The sequence below is a fragment of the Perca flavescens genome, chromosome 3 (genome assembly GCF_004354835.1).
Source record: "Perca flavescens isolate YP-PL-M2 chromosome 3, PFLA_1.0, whole genome shotgun sequence".
NCBI lineage: Eukaryota > Metazoa > Chordata > Actinopteri > Perciformes > Percidae > Perca > Perca flavescens.
Window position 1 is genome coordinate 31,210,424 of NC_041333.1, and position 21,518 is coordinate 31,231,941.

Here is a 21,518-nt window from a genome sequence, read left to right on the forward strand (position 1 = left end):
TGACAGCACATGATTAGCGGTAAAACATATTTGGTGCTGTTGTTGCTTTTGTGAGACCGCGGTGCCATCCAACATTTGCATTCTTGGGTGCTGTGGACTGCTGAGATTGTTATTGTGCAAAGTTCTAAAGTTGAAAACAATTTTTAAATTGACAGGTAATGCGATGTTGTAACAATTGTGCATCTCTGAATCACAGGCAGCAAATCTCCTCCCACGGACAGTGGAGAAAACACTGTTAACAATTTGAGTGTGGAGGTTCATTCTTGACCTTTTGTAACAGTATGATAACAAAGTCATCTAAGCTTAGATATCCACGACGTTCCACTTCTGGGATTGCTCCGGTGCCGCCGGAAATTCCGCCGTATGTCCTTCTTTTCGCCGGATGTCTGTTACCTTCCGCTTCCTTTGTGTTGGCATTTTAAACTCCGGTGGATTTATGAGGACTATGGTTAAAGGGATACGCCACCGTTTGTTGAAATAGGGCTCATCACGGTCTCCCCTAGCTGTAGATAGGTGGGCCAACGCATTTTTTGTGCATGCATTGTTTTAGTCCAGTGCAACAACCGCTAGTTAGCTTAGCGTAGTTAATGGAATCCTATGTTGCCGGTTAGCATGTTGTGAGTAAAATTGAGCCAACAAAAGACAAAAGAACAACCTTATTACTTGCAATGAGACAAGAAATGCATTGGCCCACCTATCTACAGCCAGGGTAGACCGTGATAAGCCCTATTTCAACAAATGGTGGCGTATTCCTTTAACTGCTCCTCAGATCTCTGCAGGGTAAATCCAGACAGCTAGCTAGACTATCTGTACAATTGGAGTTTTCTGTTGCACGACCAAAACACTTTTTGAATGTACACGTCTCACTCCAGGATGAGAAATAATGAGGAGCAAACAAGATGTGAGTCCTTTCTACACTCTGTACTCTGAGTGACTTCATGTTGGGCCGGTGACTGCATGGAGTGTAGAACTTCAAAACATTGAATGCTCATAAGCATAACAATGGTGTTTGACCACTTTAACTCCTTATAGGAGCTAGTAAACTTCCCCAGAACTGTGAGAGTTCTGGTTGATCCAAACTCCTGCAGAAAATGGTCAAATTTAGGGATACTAGGGTGTCCCAGTGGCTTAGGGGTCAAAGAAGCCGACCATGCAATCACATTCAATTGGAAAAGACTAAGTTTAGAAGATACCCACTTCAGTTGTGTAACTCTAGCTGTAACTGAAGCTCCATATTAGCATTAGAAAGCATTTTTGCACTGAACTAAGATGAGTAATTTGAAAAAGCAAAACTATGAACCAACATAAGGCCATGTTTTGAGGATGGCCCCCATGTCAAAATCGAGTTTTAAGACTTTCAATTACACCATTACTGTCTTGAATAAAGTTGCCAAATATGGCTCTCGGTATACCAGCATAGAAAAAGTGGGTAACACTTTACTTGAAGTTTTCTACATAAGAGTGACATAACACTGTCATGAACAGATGACACTGTCATGACACAGTCATGACACATGAACCCTAACCATAACTTGTCATGACAAAACCAAATGACACTTACTAAAAGAAGGGTTATGTCATAAACGTTTATGACTTGTTTATAATGTTTCATGACACGTTCATGACAGCGTCATGTCGCTCATATGTAGATACCTTCAAGTAAAGTGTAACCAAAAAGTGTAAAGAGAAAGTCCTATTAGTGACCATTAAAGGGGCCCAGCAGCTCTTTTAAATAAAGTACTATGTTACTTTGCTAAGTGGAGGCTAGTGGAATAATTTAATCGCAGCAACTCAGAAAATGTTAGTTTATTTTGTCATTTGCTTCCTGTGGACAGTTAAAAACACAACCTTTGCTTTGTGATGATGTAGAGTGTTAGTAAAGTCACGTACTACCAAAAAAGAATGTGTGCTCAAACAAACAACTTCAGACAAGTTATAGACTTATTTGGACATTTTTTTTTATTTATTTACATTTTATACTTTTACAAAAACGACTCTTTTTAATAACAGGACTGCAAAGCCAGAACACTAGCAAAGATTCAAAACAACCATAAACTCTAAAATACAGAGTGGTCTTGTCAGTTTTTAACAGCCAACTGTGGAATATGATCCAGTTAAAACACTCAACACCACAAACGTCATTTCTCCCTATACAATGTGCACATTGCATTACTATCTGGGATGTTTTTGTACAGTTTCTCCAAACTACAGTTTAAATACAGTATCAAAGACACAAAATACAACATCTGTCTCAAAGCAGGTTGTAATCAAGAAGCCAACAGTATAAAGAATATGCAACATAGTATGAGTGTATATATACTTTATATTTATATATATATATATACACACACTGCAGACAGTCACAAACTGAAGACTACCAAGGCCCCCCATACTACCAAACTAAGCTGTTCTATTCACATTTAACAAGAATATCCAAAGATGCCATGAAACAGCAACCATAATACAAAAGTCACCAAAAATATATATGTCATTATGAAGAGCTACCATGTTTTTTTTCTTATATTTTCCTACTTTTAAATAAACCATAAGGACTGGAAAACATATACAACATCAAGTGTACATTGAGAAGGCATGTCCTGTATATAATCATATTTTAAAACATTGCACTTAAAAGGGATAACGTACAGAAAACAAGAGGGCATGCTGAACAACAGATCAAAGCTGGATGAAGAGTCATCGACAAATAAGGCCTTGACAGAACGCATCGGCAACTGAAGACATGCTCTCCACTTCACAGAACGATATGAACATGCAACATCAGAAACAAACAGAAAGGAGCTGAATAGAACCATTTGTTTGATATCGAAGCTTTGTTCCTTGTTTCACAGATCAAATGGGGTCCTTGCCTATTTGATTCACCTTCAGTCACATTTGAATTAAACTAAATTATACATTCTATATATATATATATATATATATATATATATATATATATTATATATATATATATATATATATATATATATATATATATATATATATATATATATATATATATATATATAAATAATTCACCATTCCAAAGACAAAATGAAATCTTTTAAAACCACACCTGTCTATTTATTGCACACTATTGGTTCACAAAAATATTTTGGGCACTTTTGCGTTTCAACAAACAGCAGCATTTCATTATAAAAGTTGTTTGAATAGACACCAAACACAACAGATGAAAAGCATGACATACAAATGGAGAATAGAAAACATTTTTAAAATGTTGATATTGTGCAACTAGAGTTAATAGGTCCATTTACTAAGGCTAGCCTCTCAAATGCACAACATCATACAGTGTAAGGGGCGAAACAGCAGGACCCCTTTGCTAAATAGCATGGACCATTTCAAATGATTATCTCTCTTTTATTATGTGCAATTACTGATTGCCATGGCAAATCCCCAATGAGATAGAGAACATTTGGTCCTGTAGGAAAAAGCATGATTTGTACCCAGATAAAAAGGGCAAATGGCACAACTTTGAAAAAGTGACTGATTGGATGGCGCAGGGTGACGCACGCTCTTATTAAGACAGCTCTCAGTGAATTTCAATGATAAGGACAGGGTAATACTGATGTCCTCATCACAGCAATATTCATCTTTACATTTACAATCAACCCTGTATACATGAGGTCTAACATCCTGCTGTGATAATCCTTAATGTTGGCTGTTTGTATTACTTTCAGGGGGCGACAGAAAATAAACAATAAACAACGTACACAGTCAGTAGCATTCAACTCATGGATTATTACCATGGGCATCATTATCTTCTCAAAATACAGGCACAAGTAGACAATTACAACCATGTTGGCACAACACAGATACCAAGAATTGGAAGTTTGACCCAAAATCAGCATTAAAAAAAAGTTAATGAACTTAGTAACGTCAACTGCCAAACTGTGCTCTCAATTTAAAAGACAAGCTCTTGCAATATATTTATCATTTACAATGATTTAACTCACAGTATTCACATTCACTTATTAGCTACTATGCTCTTATTGCTTTTAAAGCAATATGATCACATGCCACCCAACAAACTGGTAATCTGTTCTGACTGTAAACAGGCCATCACAGATAGCAATCATAATCTGTTTGCATCACTTCCCGCTTCCCTAGCTGCAGACGTAGTTATTTTTATTTTAGTCAGGGAATTTTTCACAATGTAGTTCTTCCCTTTGTGATAACTTAGGTAAAGAAAAAAAAAAAGAAAAAACTGAATGCTGGTGGTTAATCCACGCACAACATAATATTCTTGGTTTATCCCTCACAAAGTCAAATGAGGATAGAACTTTAAAAAAGACAATCATGTCGTACCTAAGTGAAACATCACTTCAACAGTCGTGCAATATCCTAGAATATTAGCAGCGTACCTGTTGGTAAATCAGGATGACCAAAAACTAAAAGATATCAATATTCTGAGCACAACAATATTTTGAAACAAAATTGCAATTTCACAAGCAGGCCTAAGTTCAACTGTGATGAAATGCTACATTATCATATTTTAGGAGTCCAATTGGGAATGTAACACTGCAGTTGTGAGAAAACCTTGTAACTCCAAATTAGAAATTTGTGTTTTACATGCATTTTTGTCTTATTCGGTCATTTATTTGGTTTATTTTGAAACAAAAAGATGCATCAGTGCTGATCCAAGTTTTACTAAACTATTAGCATTTAGTTTTTTGGAGATGCAAGATTTGATTTTATAACAGTGTTAAAAAAAAATAACTTGTACTGTGTCAGAAAAAATATATACTGCACAAATGTCTTAAGGGAATACTCAGTCAATATAATTTCAAGTTTTAAACATTTAAAAATGAAATGTACTTTGTTTATATAGATAAAAAAGAAATGCACATACACACACCTGACATATCATATTTCACAACACCCAACACACACAGCATTCAAATAGTAAAACTACAGTACAAGCTATTGCAATATAGATAATATTGACATTAAACAGTTTGCCTATAGTGACGGCACTGAAGGAATAGCACAGTCGCTGCCCATACAAACTAGCAGTATCACTACAAATGAAATACAATGTTTTTTTCTTTAGCTCAGTTTGTAAAGACTTGATTTGTCACTGTCGGCAAAGTCAAGACCTCTTTTTCCTCTACACGTTGCTTTGCTCAAATGGGAACTCTCAGGCACTTTCCAAAAGTAGGGCAAGGCTTGGATTTAACAGACCTCAAACTGGCTAAGACAAAAATGACTTTAGCTGGAGGTGCACTCACGTCATATGGGAAAAAGAAACCTTCCTAAAAACGAATCTTAAAAAAATACTGTTCACTTGCTTCATTTGAAAAATACTAGGGATGCACCGATCCAACTTTTTCCGTCCTGATTCCGATAACAGTGGTAAATTAATAAGCTGTATGCCTCACTGTGTGGAAGAGACTGGGATCATTCTGTTATATGTAAGGCAACATCAGGCTGGACTTTAACATTTCTTTCCTAACTTTGTATAGCAAAGTCTAATACATAAATACATGGATAGACAATTACTGAATTGTTATGCATTATTAAAATAACAAATGATATTATAATATTCATAATTATAATAATTAGCCTATATTATTAAAATAAATCGTGCACCAGCAACTTGGTAAAAAAACTTTTTTTATATGCAGCAACAAATTATTTAAAACTTAAACAGGAATTAAAATTTCAGTATATAATGTATATTGTATATTTGAATTGAATAGATCGGCCCCATTGTCACCAAAACCTGATCCAGTTATTTGAGTCAGTATCGGCCCAATATCAGAATGGGATCGGTGCATCGCAAAAAAATACTACTTTGAAACTTAGGTTCGGAGGTGGACTGAACTCAGATTTTATGAAATCTCATGTCACCAACAAGAAAATTGCTTCAGTCATATTTGGGGAAAATCATTTAAAAGATAACAAAGGAAATTCTAACTTACTTTGCTGGATTTGGCTTGTTGTAAAACATGAATTCAAATAAGTGCATCTGTGTTGCGTGTGGAAGTCTTGAGAAAACTTCAATCATGGCATCTTGTTGGCTTCACATGATGAGGTTTCAACATGTGCACATGTCCAAGTTATCCCTTTTAGCCGCAAAGGCATTTCAACAGATATTCCCATATGACATGACTGCAAAATAAGACATGGTGGGAAAGTAGAAGGCTTGAATCACTCTATGGTAATGGAAGCCAGCTCCTTGCCCTGGGCATGCTGCTGCTGCTGTTCTTCTTCAAACACCTCTGGGGAACTGCCGTCTACACTGTTGTCCAACTTGGTGTCCTCTGTCATGGCGGCCGTCTCATCAGCGTCCATCTTGAGGGAGGCTGGGGCTTCCAGGGGGTCCAGGGGCTCGGGTGAAAGGAAGCCGGAGGAATTCTCGCAATTCTGGGTAGAGGAGGAGACCTGGGAGATGACGGGCATCTGGACTGAGGAGGAGGACGATGCTGCAGTGGTGGTGGAGGTGCTGCCCGGGTAGACGGGGTGATGTTCGGACTCCTCCAGCTCATACTGGACTCCCAGCGCCTCCTCCTCCTCCTGTACCTGGCTCAGGTAGTCGGGCACGAGGAAATCACTGCAGAGACAAAGAATCAGAGGAGTTCAATTTCCTTCCATTTACTATCTTGACACATTTTTTTTTTTTTTTTTTTTTTTTTTAACTGTACATGTTGACAATTTAAAATATGTTATATTTGCTAATTTTTCACAAATATACATGCATGTTCAATGTCTTTTCAGGAATAATTGCCTCCACCAGTAAGTAATGATTGTTAACATCAAGCCTGACAACCGTTTAACCAGGCAGAGGTTAAAAAGTGCAACATCTTAAGCCATCAACCTGCTACCTTGATGCTCTGCCAACAAAGTTGAAATTTTTTTTTAACGGCTTGTCACTGAAAATAGTTAACAGTTCGCTTATATCTGTAATCTTCCCTAAGGTACTGAAAACTGCAAAATTAGGCCTGTTCTAAAAAAGACAATTTTTAAGCAAAATAAAATAATCGGGGGGAAAAGTACTCTACCAGCAACACAGCAGCTTTTTAAGTCTCAAAATGTTTTCTAGATAACTTCCAGTCTGGATTTTGATCCCATCACAGCACCGAAAACGTTATTAATGGCATCAGATGTTAATTCTAGTGCTTCTCAGTGCTGCGTTGGACACAGTTGATCACACATTACTGCTAGACAGACTAAAAAACTAGGCTGGCATGTCCAGCAGAGTCCTAGATTGGTTCAAGTCCTATCCACAAGACAAGGGAGACATTTTGTTTACATTGGCAGCTATATATCTGAGCGCTCTAGCGTGATGTGGAGTTCCTCAAAGCTCCATTCTTGGACCTCTGCTTTTTAACCTCTAAATGCTCTCTTTGGGCAGAATTATAAAAAAAAAACCAATTACATCGCTTATAATTATGCGGATAATACTACGCTTTATGTAAAACTTTCACCGACAGACTTTGCTCCAATAGACTAGCTGCATCAATGCATTGACCAAATAAATGGCTGGATAAACCAGAATCTTTTTCTATTAAATAAAAGACAAAACTAAGATTGTCTTTTGTGCTAAAGAAGAAAGTAAAAATAAAATAAAAGTGGAGGCTCAGCTTTACTTCATTTCTTTTGAGTCAAAAAACCAAGATCAAAATCTTAGTTATGTTTTATTCAAATCTCTATTTTAATTTAAATAATAATTACATGCATGTTCTCTCCAACCTTCTGTACATATTATATGCATTTGACGCATACTTGTGGGTACAGTTTATTTGTCAATCAATAGAATTAACTAAGGCACCAACTTTTTGTGATGGCTTAAGTGTAATTAGATTTTGTGAACCAGACGATGTGTCTATACAAATGCTTCAAATAATACCCAATTACAAAAATGTAATGTAAGAACAAAAAGTAAGGAAATTTGTGTTTGGTAGATTATTTCTCTGTGGTAACAATGCTTTTGGGCAATAAATCTCATACCGTTGGAAAGCCTGTTTAGTTCCCTTTCAAATGGTGCCTCATTTGTAAGGAACATGCATTTGTGGGATGAGCAGCAGCGCTGAGTATGCGGGTTGCGCCCATGAAAGATTTGCCAAATCTTCTCTAACAATGCCAAACAGCTTATTGACTCATTTGGTGTTTGGTGGATTGGATGATTGAAGTTTGAAGAAACAAGACATATTGGCAATTTAACAATTTATTCATTTCACAAACAGGAGCCTCAGTAGCGTGTGGAAAAACCATACACAGCCACCAGCCTGGTCACACACTACTGTGGGATGGCATCCCATTCTTCAATCAGCATTTGTCGCAAGTCAGCCAACGTGGTTGTCTGGCACGAACAGAACGCCCAAGCTGATCCTACAAGTGTTCAATGGGGTTGAGGTCAAGACTGCTGGCAGGCCATTCCATCCTCTCCCAACCTGGTCTCACACCAGGTCGTGAAATAGTCACGTTATTTTGATTTATTGATACATTTACAGGTCATGATTTTGACGTTTATTTCGTGTACACGTCACATATACGATTTATTGCCAAAAAGCATTGTTACCACAGAGAAATAATCTAGCAAATCAACCATTTCCTTACTTTTTGTGCTAAGTTTACAAACCTTTGAAGTCAACACTGAGATGAGTGTTGCTTCAACTCTTTGATGAATTTTGATCTACACTAATGTATTCCCACTCTAGCTTGGTCCCCATGTGACTATACCCTACACAATTCCATTTAAATTCCTATGACAGGGGCTCTTTAAAAGTGAGCGAGTGCAAAGTGTGACCATGGTTGTACACTAGATTTATCAGAATACCCAGTCCTGCAGCTTAACATCATGTACCACTACTATCAAGCACAGTGGAAATTAGAGCTCAGTATCCAGAATAAATAGTTAAGTTTGGGTGTAACTGTCATATGTAGCACAGACGACAGCTGAATCTCACAAACTTGGAAAAAAATACAACGTAGTTAACATATCTTTTTATGTGAAGACTGTGGATGGGAGTTAAGAGTCTGACTGGATTGCCAGAGAATTTTCCACACTGTTATGATCTAAGGCGTAGACCTTCTACTATAAAACTTTTGAGGAGTCAATGGCCCGTTTGAGTCCTGCCGACCTGTGAGGGCTTGAGTTGATTAAGAAGTGGAAAAGTCTGGGAAATAAAAACACTCGTCCACTTTATAAAGACACTGTGTTCTGACTTTCACAAGGCTTTGCGGGCTGAGCTGCTGATAAAAACAAACAACCCGCTCCATTTGGTTAAGAAACATCCATTCGAATAGAAACAAAATAATTTTTGTTTTGCAGCTATTGTCAGGTGTTTGAGCACGTTTTAAAAAGGTGCAACTGTTTCTCTCAGTCCAATACAGTCGAATACTTCAGGTACACTTGATCTGAGCATTAAAATTAATTGCAATCATCTCAAAAACAATTCTACACAACCAAACGATCAAAATGATCAAATGAACCTCAGGTATTAGAATCTAAACTGAAGAAATTTTTTGATCCAGGTGAGATCTGAGTAAATGATGGGGGTCAGCACCCCCGGACTCCTCACCTGCTCTGGAAGTAGTTTGCTAGTTCGGATGCCTCATGGTTCAGACTCCTCAGGTGTACAATTAAATTGCCAGAGTTGGTGAACATGGCCCCGCACGTTTTGCACTCGTAAATCCGCGGCTTGCGGATTATGTGTCGGGAGACCCTCATGTGGTGCTTATATTCACCGAAGGACGTGAATGTGGCGCTACAAATCTGGCACCGGAAACAGCGTTTACCTTCGTGCTTCAGCCGATGCATCTTTAGGGAGTAGGCCCGTGTGAACTTTTTCCCACAGCGGTCACACTGGAAAGGCTTAATGCCTGGGGGGGAAATAAATAAACAAAGTTCAGCTGATTTGTACATTAGCATCACATGTGTTGGGTGAGGTAAGTTAAAGGAGGGGGTTAATGACTACATCTTACCACAAATTTAGCCCCAACTGTTTTCCAAATCACTGTTTTCCAGAATGCCCGTAACAAAAAGCCTCATTCATTCATTACTAATCTGTTAACAAGTTGTAGGAAAGTACAGCAACCTACTATCATTTATCCTTTTATTTAGATTTCCATTAGCATCTGCACTTCTGATAATAACAACAACAACAACAACAACAACTCTCTATGTAGACTTTGGTGGATTCCAGGTCAGTTTTAAATCCAGTTCCGAAATGTAAACATACAGATATTTGTTAAGCTCAAAGTCTAAAGAATCTCTTATCAAATCAATTAGCAATGTTCCACTTGCTAAGACAAGAAATAAAACATGTAGATGGCCATTTAGCTAAATAGCAAAATATGTGATCCATCTGGTCAAATTTGAGTTTTAGTTCTTCGAATATCAATCTTTGAATTGTAGCACCTATAAATTGTTTCTTCCACAAACTACCTACCTACATAGATTCAGGGATTTAAACTGATTCACCTTAAGCCTTTTTACACACTAAGGGCCCTATCTTGCACTCAGCGCAATTGCCTTTGTACACAACACATGTATCATTCCTATTTTGCACAAGACGCACAGCGGACTTTTCCCTCCACAGACGCACTTCGGTAAATTAGGGAATGTATTTTCGCTCCCGGGGGTGGTTCAGTGAAAAGAGGAGGCGTGTTCAGGCGCAAACGTTCCCTGGTGCTATTTTTGCAGTTTCAGAAAATAATTCCGCCACAGACCAGGAAAAACCTGGTCTAAAGTCAGTAGCGCGTTATTCAGATGCTATCTTAGGGGCGCATGCTTGGCCATAATGTAGCGTACGCACATACACTTTGTTTCTCTCATCTAAACCGACGCAGCAGTTCCCATTTTTTGCAAACCATACATAATTACAAAGAAAAATATTACTGAAAATGCGCTTCAGGTGTTTGGATAGATTAGGAGGCACTTTACAGTACAGTCCTCAAAAAGTCGCAGCATTCTTTGTGGTTTGTTGTGTTTTACACAACATTTCCATGAATCATGGATGTGTTGACATAAATGAGGAAATATTAGAGGACTCAAGGAGACGTGATGTTGAACTACGGCGGGATTGGACACTTCGGCAGGATCTGGTCCGGGAGTGGCAATGTGCGCCCGAGAGGCCACAGCAACATTGCCACCCGGTCAAGACGGGCATTTATTACTTCGCCGCATCCCGGACAGCTCCCGCTAGCGTGCGCCAGGCAAATCCGCCGTCATAATAGCAATCCGCCATGGAACAAGCGCGCCTGCTCTTAAAGGGAATGAGAGATGACGCTCTGATTGGTTTATTGCACGTTACGCCCAAACCACACCTAGCTACTTCAGACCAACCCATTTTAGATTTGCGTCGGGCACAAGAGTCATTTATCCCGCCGGTATAATAGCAAAAGCGACGAGTTCCGTCCACAAAGCTACTTGCATTTCACGTTTGATACTTGCGTTTCAGATCATTAAAATAGGGCCCTAAATGTTGAAAGACCAAACATATATTTTGGCATGCTTTACTTTGTTTACATTGAAATCTGAACTCTCACCATATTTTTTTATACAGCAGAGTAAAGATGCTAAAATGTTCTATTGTCTTTTGTAAAACAAACTAATCAGTAAGTTTGACTCCTTTTATTATGAATGATATGTACTAGGGCTGCAGCTATCGATTATTTTAGTAATCGAGTATTCTACCGATTATTCCATTGATTAATCCGATAAAAAAAAAAGCTAGATTTTTATTGCCTACATTGTTTACAATATCATATCTCAAAAAACTAAACATATTAAGTGCATTCAATTGCCATATTACATTGTTTTTTTTAAAGAAAACAGTTTTTCAAATGACATCAACCTCAAACTAAGGCATACATTAAACATACATAAACATTACATTAAGTTGTGCAACTTAACTTTCAGTTTCAACCTGATACTGATCCGTATATAGGCCTATATGTAAAATATTAGTTACACTAAACCTATTTTCATTTATATATTTGATTACAATGCTAAACAGCTCTGTTACACTTATGCTAATAGATCGTTGATCAGCTGTTTCTCCGTGGAGAGAGAGAGAGAAAGTGGTGCGCAACAATCAGCTGTTTTTCTGAAGGGATAGTCAACGCGTCAGCTCTTTAGATCAAATTGTGGTCACCACTACGTATTTTCTTGTCTTTGTTTTTGGTAGTTGTGTTTGATGTAGTTTCATCGTCCATACGATTCTGTTATTTAATTTTGTCGGGTCCGCTTCATGGAAGGGAGGATTAAGTTAGACTCAATGTTTTCTGTTGAGATGCTGAAGCACTGACGTCGTGCTATTATTGTGGTAAGCTAGTTCGATTTTGCAGAAGACATACTGTACAGAGTTTTTGTTATAATTACGTTTGAACTGATTCCAAACTTTGGACACTTTCTGTCATTTTCAATGGTAGTCCACCAGTAGTACTTTCACTGCCATTTAAAAAGGAATGCATTAAAGCATGCATTCCCATACTTTCCTCACATTTTGTTGTGATGTAGGCTTACTCAGTTGTTAGTTAATTAATCTATCTACCAATCAATCTTGCCTTTCTCCCTGACCGTTTGTTTATTTATTGTCCCCGTGGGGAAATTAGGTTGCAGCAGATATCACATCATAAGGCATTTTAACAACATTAATCCAAAAAAATAATAAAAAAAAAAAAAAAGAAAAAGACAAAAAGAAGACTGCAACATGTAGATATTATTACTCATAAACCAGGGCACTTGTATGGAATGGGGGGGGGGGGTTGTATGGATTAAGTATGGTTCCAGACCAGCTGGATAACGATACATAAATAAATAAAGACCTTATTACCGTACAGGACTTTCGTTACTATTAGATATATTAAGGAGTTTGATAGCCTGTGGAACAAAGGAGAACTTGGATCTGTTTTTTGTAAACAGAGGCGCACAATATCGTCGTCCTGAAGGCAGCAATTCAAATGAGGGGGCAAGGGGGTGCCTCTGATTACCCACAATGCTATTTGCCTTCCTCAGTATTCTGTTTTTATAACAGCGCAATCAAACCCCCAGAGTTACTGGGAATCTAAAGTACTTAAGCAATATTCTATTCCGCAACTGTAGGCCTATGGTCCTACACTATCTTGAAGTCTGCTAAGAGTTACATTTAGAGTAAAGTTTTTTCTTTGGCATATGAAAGTGTTTGGGCTGAACATTCAAGGAGGTGCATGCTGGAGATTGTGTCACAAATGCCTGTTACCGCACGGAAAAGACTTTAGTTTTAGACTTTTGTTTCTAACTTAAACTAAAAAACACAATATTAAATTCCAAAGTTTCCCAAGATTAAAATCTTCCCCATTTCACATACCGGAGTGTATGAGCATATGCTGCTTCAGATTTTGAATGCGTGTGAATCTGACTCCGCAGGTTGGACATTGGAAGGGCCTGTCGGGGCCATTGGTGCCAGGCCTGGCTGAGGGGCTGATATAGAGGTGGTATGGATACTGAATACCTTCTAACCTAAAACACAAAGAGGGAAAAATCAAAGTAATATTCATATAGGGACAGCTTTGTTATTCAATGAAAGTTAAAGTATATCTCGAATACTGACAAACTTCTACTATGACATTGCAATGAAGTAACTTCCAGAGTAATTTGCTTGTCTCCTTGCATATAAAAAAATAGCTTGTGAGTTTTGAGGGGAAAAGGGTCCACGCATTATGTCCCTTAAAAGAAATTGTGTGAGTTGTTAGTGATGATCGTGATATGCGTCAGACTGCTGGACGTTCAAAGATTTCCAGTTAGACGCTACGTTAGCTTTCACATAAAATGTATTGCTCATGTTTGTGGCTTGAAGCTACAATATGCACCCAACATTCTTTATTTTATAGTACATAATTTCTTGGACATTTCAACATGACATCTAAATGTATCATCTAAACAGCTGTGGCTCAGACATCCAGTTATGAGGTTTATGTCTATATATTCTTTACAGTTTATGACTTGCCTTGCTGCAAGTTGAAACAAATCACGATACCTTTCATCATCTTCTGCGTGTCCTCCAGTGTTAGAGGTGCTCTGCATTGACGGCAAGCCCTCAGACACTCCCTCATCCATCGACCCTAGAAAGATTTAGAAAAAAAATGTTACTCATATGGTAGCTGTCTACTGAAAATCTGAGCATGTTGGATGAGGTTAGACTGTAGGTCTTTGAGGGCTAATCCCGTATTTAAGGATTGATGCTGCTAGATTCCAATTCACTGTGCTATTCAACAGTTTAGGAAAAAATTGTGAGTGTTTCCATTTTCTTTTTAATTATGGCGGGGCAAAGGGCTTTTTAAACTGCATTTGGGCCACCAGAGAAAACTTTCCACAGAAACCAATACAAATAAAACTCTTGTAAGTGGGTAAACAGCTCCGGGCTGGGTCAGGCAGGTTTGACAGAAGTTTTACAAAGCGTCAGTGTTAACTGGGTCTATTATAGCAATGATAGATACAATATCACTAGTCTATATCCACGACGTTCCACTTCTAGACTATCTTTCCAATCTTGAGATTTCTGTTGCACGACCAAAACAACTTCTGAATGTACACGTTCCACCAAAACAAGTTCCTTCCCGAGGCTATTTTGCAGCGGCACCGTGGCTCTGTCCGGCGCATAGCGCTGCCCATGAGGATTGTGATTGGTTTAAAGGAATGCCAATAAACCAGAGCACGTTTTTCTCCCATTCCGGAATGCTGTATGGACTAGCCAGACCCTCCTCCGCAGCTCTGTGGAGGAAGGTCTGGCAAAGCGAGACTACAATATCACTAACACGCTGATATGTGATTTAACTGCACCTTTAAGCCAATATATCTAATTTCTAGATGATGGCCATGAATTTATCGGCTGAATTGACAATTGTCTTGAGCAGACTTCATCAGCTAGAGCTAGCAAGCTAATGCTAAAACTCCATAAGCTGCAAAAAAAAAAAAAATCTGTCTCCAGCTGATTTTCTTTTAATATTTTCAATTTTTAAACGAGAAACCTGTAGAGTCTTACATATGCACTTGATGAGACTGAGGCTAAAACGGCATGTCCCAAGCAAAGAGTCAGCATCCTTACTAGTCCATGATCCATGCTGAACACATGAAAATAAAGCAACAACATTGTTCTTGCTTTGCAGGGTAGAACTAGTTAGCCCTAGTATTATTTATGAAAATGTTATTAAAGTTATTCAATATTACTAACATAACTCTTGGATGGTTTGGATGCTTACTATAGAACATACTTGGACAACCAACACTGTGTGTTTACACAGAATCTTTAATGTTCATATTTCTAACAGTATGCTTCACTTTAATAAGAAAAATCAATTTGAGGATGAGGAATAACCAGAAGGTTTGGCAAACATAACGCTGTCCAATGCAAGCAAGGTGGAGTTGATGAAGTGTAAAATTCCTCAGTGCAGGACAAAACTGCTATCATTACTCTAAACTCTGATATAGCCTAGTGGATGTTAATCATTAACAGGTATTTTTCCTGTAACCCCACAAATTAAAGTAGTTTGCTAAAAACATGCCCTTTGCCTTTGGATGGTTGCTATAAGTTACTACTGTAGGTAGTAAAGTTAGTCGGACATGCTAACTCTTACAGCTCACGTTAGTGCACACAGACCGTGTTTAATCCATTCCTTAGACAATTGCTCTCGTAGTTTGTTTTTGGAGAGGCAAAAAAAAAAAAAAAAAAAGACACGTACCTACAATCCCTTTATATAAAGAGTACATCTCTTAGTACAGCAGCATGCACATTGCTTTAATATGTGGACCAATCTAAGGCTGCGTTCAGACAGCCTGCGTCAGCCGTCCGATGGTCTGGCAAAAACGCAAGTCTTTTCATACATTTTGAATGGGGGTAGTGAGTTTAGACTGTGGCGGGGGTTGCCGCAGGGGGGATACTCAAAAAAAAAAAAAAAAACGCAGCAGGCCTGTGGCGAAAAGTTGAGACAAACTCAACTTTTGGAGGAACGCAACCCCACGTCACGCTGCGGTGGCCAATCACGTAACCGGAGATCAGACTTGTCGGTGTGTTTTGAGCTATGGTTTGAGGCGGTGTGAGAATCCCGTACAGTATACAGGAAACATCACTGCCTTTATTGCTGCCACAGGAAACACAAGCGCTGAACCGGCCGGGAGTTTGTGTAATAGCTGAATGTTTCCTGCAACAACAAAGCACTCACTATGTCTCTCTCATCTCTTCTCTTTCTCTCTCTCCTGTAAAATAAAGCTGCATTCAGGTGCGGTCGAAAACGAAAACAAATCTATAAATGATCTGATGGAAAATTGTGGATCATTAAGGTAAGGAGAATAGCCCCACCTATAGAGGACGACTGTGGACTGATGAGGAGCTCCTCTTGGACCTGTTCACTCCCTGGCACCGTCTGCTGGTCACTCAGCGAGCTCTGGGAGGCACTGACCGGCTGCGAGGATGCCTCTTGGACCTCCTCATCACTGAGACGCTCCACCTTCACCCTCACATCTTCCTCCTCTGCCGGCACTGGCGACGACACCGCCTTGGAGCTTTCACACGTTAGGAAGTCACTGAGCCGCCGGCCGACTATCACCTCGGAGGTCCCTGGGGTGCCCTGCTCTAAACAACGAGGGCTCTCTGGGAGCTTTGATTTGTCTGAGTGGAACCTCCGGTCGATACCGAACGGGAAAGTCCATGGGAAGGCCAGGGAGGACTCCACAGGCTGGGCTGTGCTGTCTGAGAATGAAGGGGACGGGTTGGGGATCTGCGGGGAGGTGGTGACCATCTGTGTAGTGCATTTGAGCGGACTCTCTGGCGATGCCATGGTTACAAAGCTTTTGCGTTTCCGTCGTGATTCACGGCATATAGGAACGTTTCTCTCCATCACGCTACAGTCAGACGAAACAGGTGACACACTGCCATCCAACGGCGTCAGGGCACAGTTTGATGAGGCGCTCTCTGGTGCTGATTCATGTGGTTTATCTGCTGTAATGTTGTTGTTGTTGTTGTTATTGTTGATGTTGTTACTCGGGCTCCACAGAATACTAGACTTCATAAACTCTGAACATGTGCTAGCAACAGCAAACATCTGCATGTAACTTGCAGCTGCTAGCACGTCTATTATATTTTCTGTGCTAATAGAAAGGGTAGACGTGTAGGCATATTCCAACAGAGGAGCGAAGCCACTAACGGTCACATGATGAAGGTCCAACACAAAGTTGTCCTCCTCTAGCCGGCCCACCAATTTGGAGCGGAAGAATTCACTGCAGCAGGCCAGGACCACTTTGTGGGCCAGGAAGAGCTTGTCTTGGACCCGAATGGTGACATCACATAAGTGACCCTCATTGCGTAAAGCGTTGAGCTTCTCCAGCATCTCCTGGCTGTGGGAGGTCGAGCTGTGGGTGAAGGTTTTGACCCCCATGATGGTCAGTTTATGACTGGGTACAGGAAATATGTCCTGCAGAGAGATGGGGGAAGAAAAAAAAAAAAAAACACAGTTTGCAAAAGCTAAACCATAAGAACTGCATCTTAGGAGTCAAAGATAAATTTCGGGTAGGAAAAGAAAACGCTTAGATCAACTTTAAAAAATACATTTTATTACGCTTTGTTATTCTTTTGTGTTGAGTACTCAGTATTGTTTGTATATAGCACTGTCAATGTTTCTAATGATTACATATACTAAACAAAATCCAGCCTTAGCAGTTAAAGAATCAGGTGTGAGATAACAGATGTCCCAGTGGACTTTCACTAAACCACTCTATTAGAAAGCAATAAGTACAAAGACAAAATGAGATGTCAAATACCACTCTGCAAAACACCAATCCCACAGTAAAGGCAGGATCAAAAAAGCCAAGCACATTGTGGAAGGCAGTGGACGTAGGTAGAGAAACCTACTAAGGTATTCTCTGGGGAAGGCAAGGTAAAGGGGGTGGGGGGGCGTGAAAGCAGGGTTGGAGCACTGAGGACAAGATGCCAAGTTATGTAACAACAATCAAAGCAGATGCGCAGTGATGCGAGCCAGACCCATGTGGAGACCAGTGCACTACAGGATGCTCAGCAGCTGTCTGCAAGACATGTGGATTCTCTGAGGCATGAGATTTTCCATCAAACAAAAGCTCAAGTGAAGGGGCTCTCGCAGGGAGAGCGCGCTCCCCTCTACACACACACACACAGACCACAGGAAAATACTCGTGGGCTATGTTGGCCCAGTAAAGGCAAAGTGAATTATAGACCTGGGCTGTGGAGGTGCAACAGGAGAGTGCCTAGCCTGTACCAGCAAAAAGGGCGAAGAGAAAAGAACTTAAATTCCACCATGGGGTTTTCTAAAGGCTAAAATGTCTCCTGTATGAGAATTATTTATCTACATGATTACCATTAAGTTCTTCCTGACAAAAAGGAATTTATAGTACATTAACTTGAGACGATGCATACAAATCAAATACGACCGGATTAAAAAAAATTATACTTGCACTGTCTGCACATCTTTAAGAGAGGATACATAACATTATTTTACAAAAATGTGGAAAACTTAGCAGTAAAAAAGTAAAAACAAATACATTTTGCTTTATCTTTTCTTCCAATGTAAGTGTCTAAAACTTGGTCTAATACCTAATTAAAGAGAATCATAAAAGGCCATGTGGTGTGGCTCTCTCTCTCTTTTCTTATTTATTTATTTTATATATATATATATATATATATATATATATATATATATATATATATATATATATATATATATATATATATATATATATATATATATATATATATATATATATATATATATATATTATATATATATATAATAATAAATAATAATAATAATAATAATAATAATAATAATGGCTACATCCAGAAATTCATTCATTGACTATTTTGATGTTGAATTCGTCAAGAAAAATAAGAACCTTATTTTATTAGCTTCTGAAATGTGAGGATCTGTTGGTTGTTTTTGTTTCACTTCATTGTACACTGAACGCCTTTGCTTTGTTTTGTTCTTTGGGTCAGACAAAATAAGCTAATTTGAAGACATCACTGGGTCACTTGTTAGGAGTTATAAATATTGTATACACTTATCAACTGATTGATCAATGATTACGTAACTAAGAGTCAGCGACAACAGTTACAAACTACTCCAATCCATCACAAAAATATTCATGATGGCGATAGGGCAGAGGAGGCGTAGCCTTCAACCTGGTACTTTTACTCTGTTTACATCGCGTAAGCAAGTGTTTACAAGCGTTGGACTGAAACAGATTGCCGAGGGCTGATGATCAATGTGCACACAAAAAGCAGAAAGGCTCTATGTATACAAGGCATGGGGGATAATTGTCTCGTGAAAAATATGCTGAACAAACATGTTTGCAACAATCACAATTTAGCAAACACTAGCTAACAGTGTCAAGAAGCTAATACGTCAAATCACCCATGAGATGAAAAGTACAACCGATTTTAACTGTCAAAATAAAAGACAAATGCCCACAGGGCAATGCTTTTTAGCATCGTATGTCATTTAAATACCTCTAAAATATCCTAAAATAAAATATAATAAAGAGTCGTGCTCAAACATTGTAGTGCAAATTGCTAACCATTTGTGTGGTATCCGAAATTAAATGTTTTACCCATTATTTATTGTTGTTGACCCGTATTGTTCTGTAAAAATAGTTCTGTTCGTGTACAATATTATAATCTTATCTATATTTTACCTTTCCAATGTATTGATACATATACACAACCATTACCACACACAAAACAAAATACTATAAGCAAGTAGAAAAATAATTTATACAATTTACCCCATTTATTTTGAAGCCGAATTAGCCACGTTTCCGGTTTGACCGTGGATAACCCTGGATAGCAGCTGCTGCCCATTAGCTAACTACGAAGCTAGCGCTAGCCGACCCAACACAGTGCTATTAGTTGGTTCCTTTGCCCGTATCAATACTTAGACAACAAGGTAGCCGTATTAAAGTACACACAGCGGGATTACGGTTATCAGACAGACTGTACGAAGGGAATTTACCTTCTCTGATGAGTCCCGTTATATCGGCAGGGCCTCGGGATGCAAACAGCTCAGCTGACAAAAACCAGCGATAGTCGGAGACAGCGGTGCGCCCTGCCGCTTCCCTCCGATTACTCACATTCCCTGCGCTTCTCAGGCAGTTGTCAGCCTGCCAGCCGCCAAAACTCACAGTTGAATAAACGCTCACATTAACTCACATCACACCAGGTTGAAGTTAAAAGTTTGTTGAGGTGCTGTTTTCATTCCTTTGTGCTCCCAGCTGTCCTGCGCTGTATTTATATCCCCACAATGCAACGCGCATCTCTCACGGTTCTGTACAGTAACCCAACAGGAAGTCTCACATTTAGCAACATGTACAACACAACTTAGAAATTCCCAATGTTTATATTAAAGGTCCAATATGTAATATTTGTACTGTAATAAATCCAAAAATGACACCAATGCCTCATCAGATATTAAGGAAACATGTTAAACTGAAATACTATATTTTCTGACAACAATGCTAATGTCAGTATTTTTTATTTTTGAATTTTACATTCCGTGACGGAATTTATGTTTATGTTTTGGTCTGTGTGTTGTTATCAACGGCCCAGTTTGACAGCCAGGCCGGGTTGCCAGATATACCTGTAAAAACTTAAACCCAGCGCGCTACAGCTGTAATGGTAGTACAGCCATGAAAGCAGCAAACAAACGAACAGGATCAACGGAGATAGATTCTATCTGATGTAAAAAAAAAAAGAAAAAGAAAACAGCATGTTTCTAACAGTTGCGTGACCAGAGACGTAACAACCCCCTGGTAAATATTGGAGATGTATTTGAAAGCCGAAAAAGTGTCTGTCAGTTGGTTACAGAGCTCCGCGTGAGCACGGGCTTTTATGACTGTCAATATAGCCAGCATCTACCGTTAGCTACTCCGCTGTGCTGTGGAGTAATGTCTGGCTATGTGAGAAAAGCGTCTAGCAACATTGTTGTGAATGCTGCGGTCTCTTATTTCTTCTTTATATTCATTTATATATTTAATTAGTTATATCGTACTTTAATTCAACATTTACCATTTACCATATTCAATGATATATTTGTAGTGTCAGACATCAAATGCCTTTCGTCATGTTGATAAAACTTGATAGACTGTGAAAACACAGTTGAATATAATATAAAAAAGTAAAATATGTTGAATATTATAAATACTTTAGAATGTTGCTGGTAACCCAAACGGCTATATGATGTATACTGTTCCATATTTATGATATTATGGGCCTATTGGTTTGGTGATCCATTATGGCTTTTGCATCTATAAGCTAAGAATAGGATAGAATAAGTTCCTCCCTAACCACTGCTGCTGAGTATGTTTTTACATGGCTGTCTTCATTTCAGATGTCTGAACAGAGAAATTATTCCAATGTGGGAGTATTTTACTGAACATCTTAAGGGGTTTCAGTTTGTAAACCATGCAAGAAAATCGGCCTCGCCCTGCATTTAAAAGCTGCTGACCCACTTAAAAGAATTCCATTAGTCTGGCCTTCAGTGGTGGGTTTTAGTGG

At 38.8% G+C, this 21,518-nt stretch overlaps 1 protein-coding gene across 3 annotated transcripts; it reads right to left on the reverse strand.

The window, feature by feature from the left end:
- Window positions 1-3,689: 3,689 nt before the first annotated feature.
- Window positions 3,690-20,274, reverse strand: zbtb44 (zinc finger and BTB domain containing 44). Of its 3 annotated transcripts, none has more exons than XM_028571288.1 (6): window positions 19,978-20,274; window positions 16,302-17,412; window positions 13,983-14,067; window positions 13,314-13,465; window positions 9,543-9,843; window positions 3,690-6,571 (listed from the first exon to the last, which is right to left on the reverse strand). In XM_028571288.1, the coding sequence occupies exons 2-6, from the start codon at window positions 17,374-17,376 to the stop codon at window positions 6,169-6,171; spliced, it is 2,016 nt and encodes a 671-aa protein (XP_028427089.1). In that variant the 5' UTR covers window positions 17,377-17,412; window positions 19,978-20,274; the 3' UTR covers window positions 3,690-6,168. The 3 variants fall into 3 exon arrangements, with proteins under 3 accessions (XP_028427089.1, XP_028427103.1, XP_028427095.1); XM_028571302.1 differs by having other exon boundaries at window positions 6,461-6,571; window positions 9,760-9,843; XM_028571294.1 differs by lacking the exon at window positions 3,690-6,571 and adding an exon at window positions 8,253-8,349.
- Window positions 20,275-21,518: the final 1,244 nt, after the last annotated feature.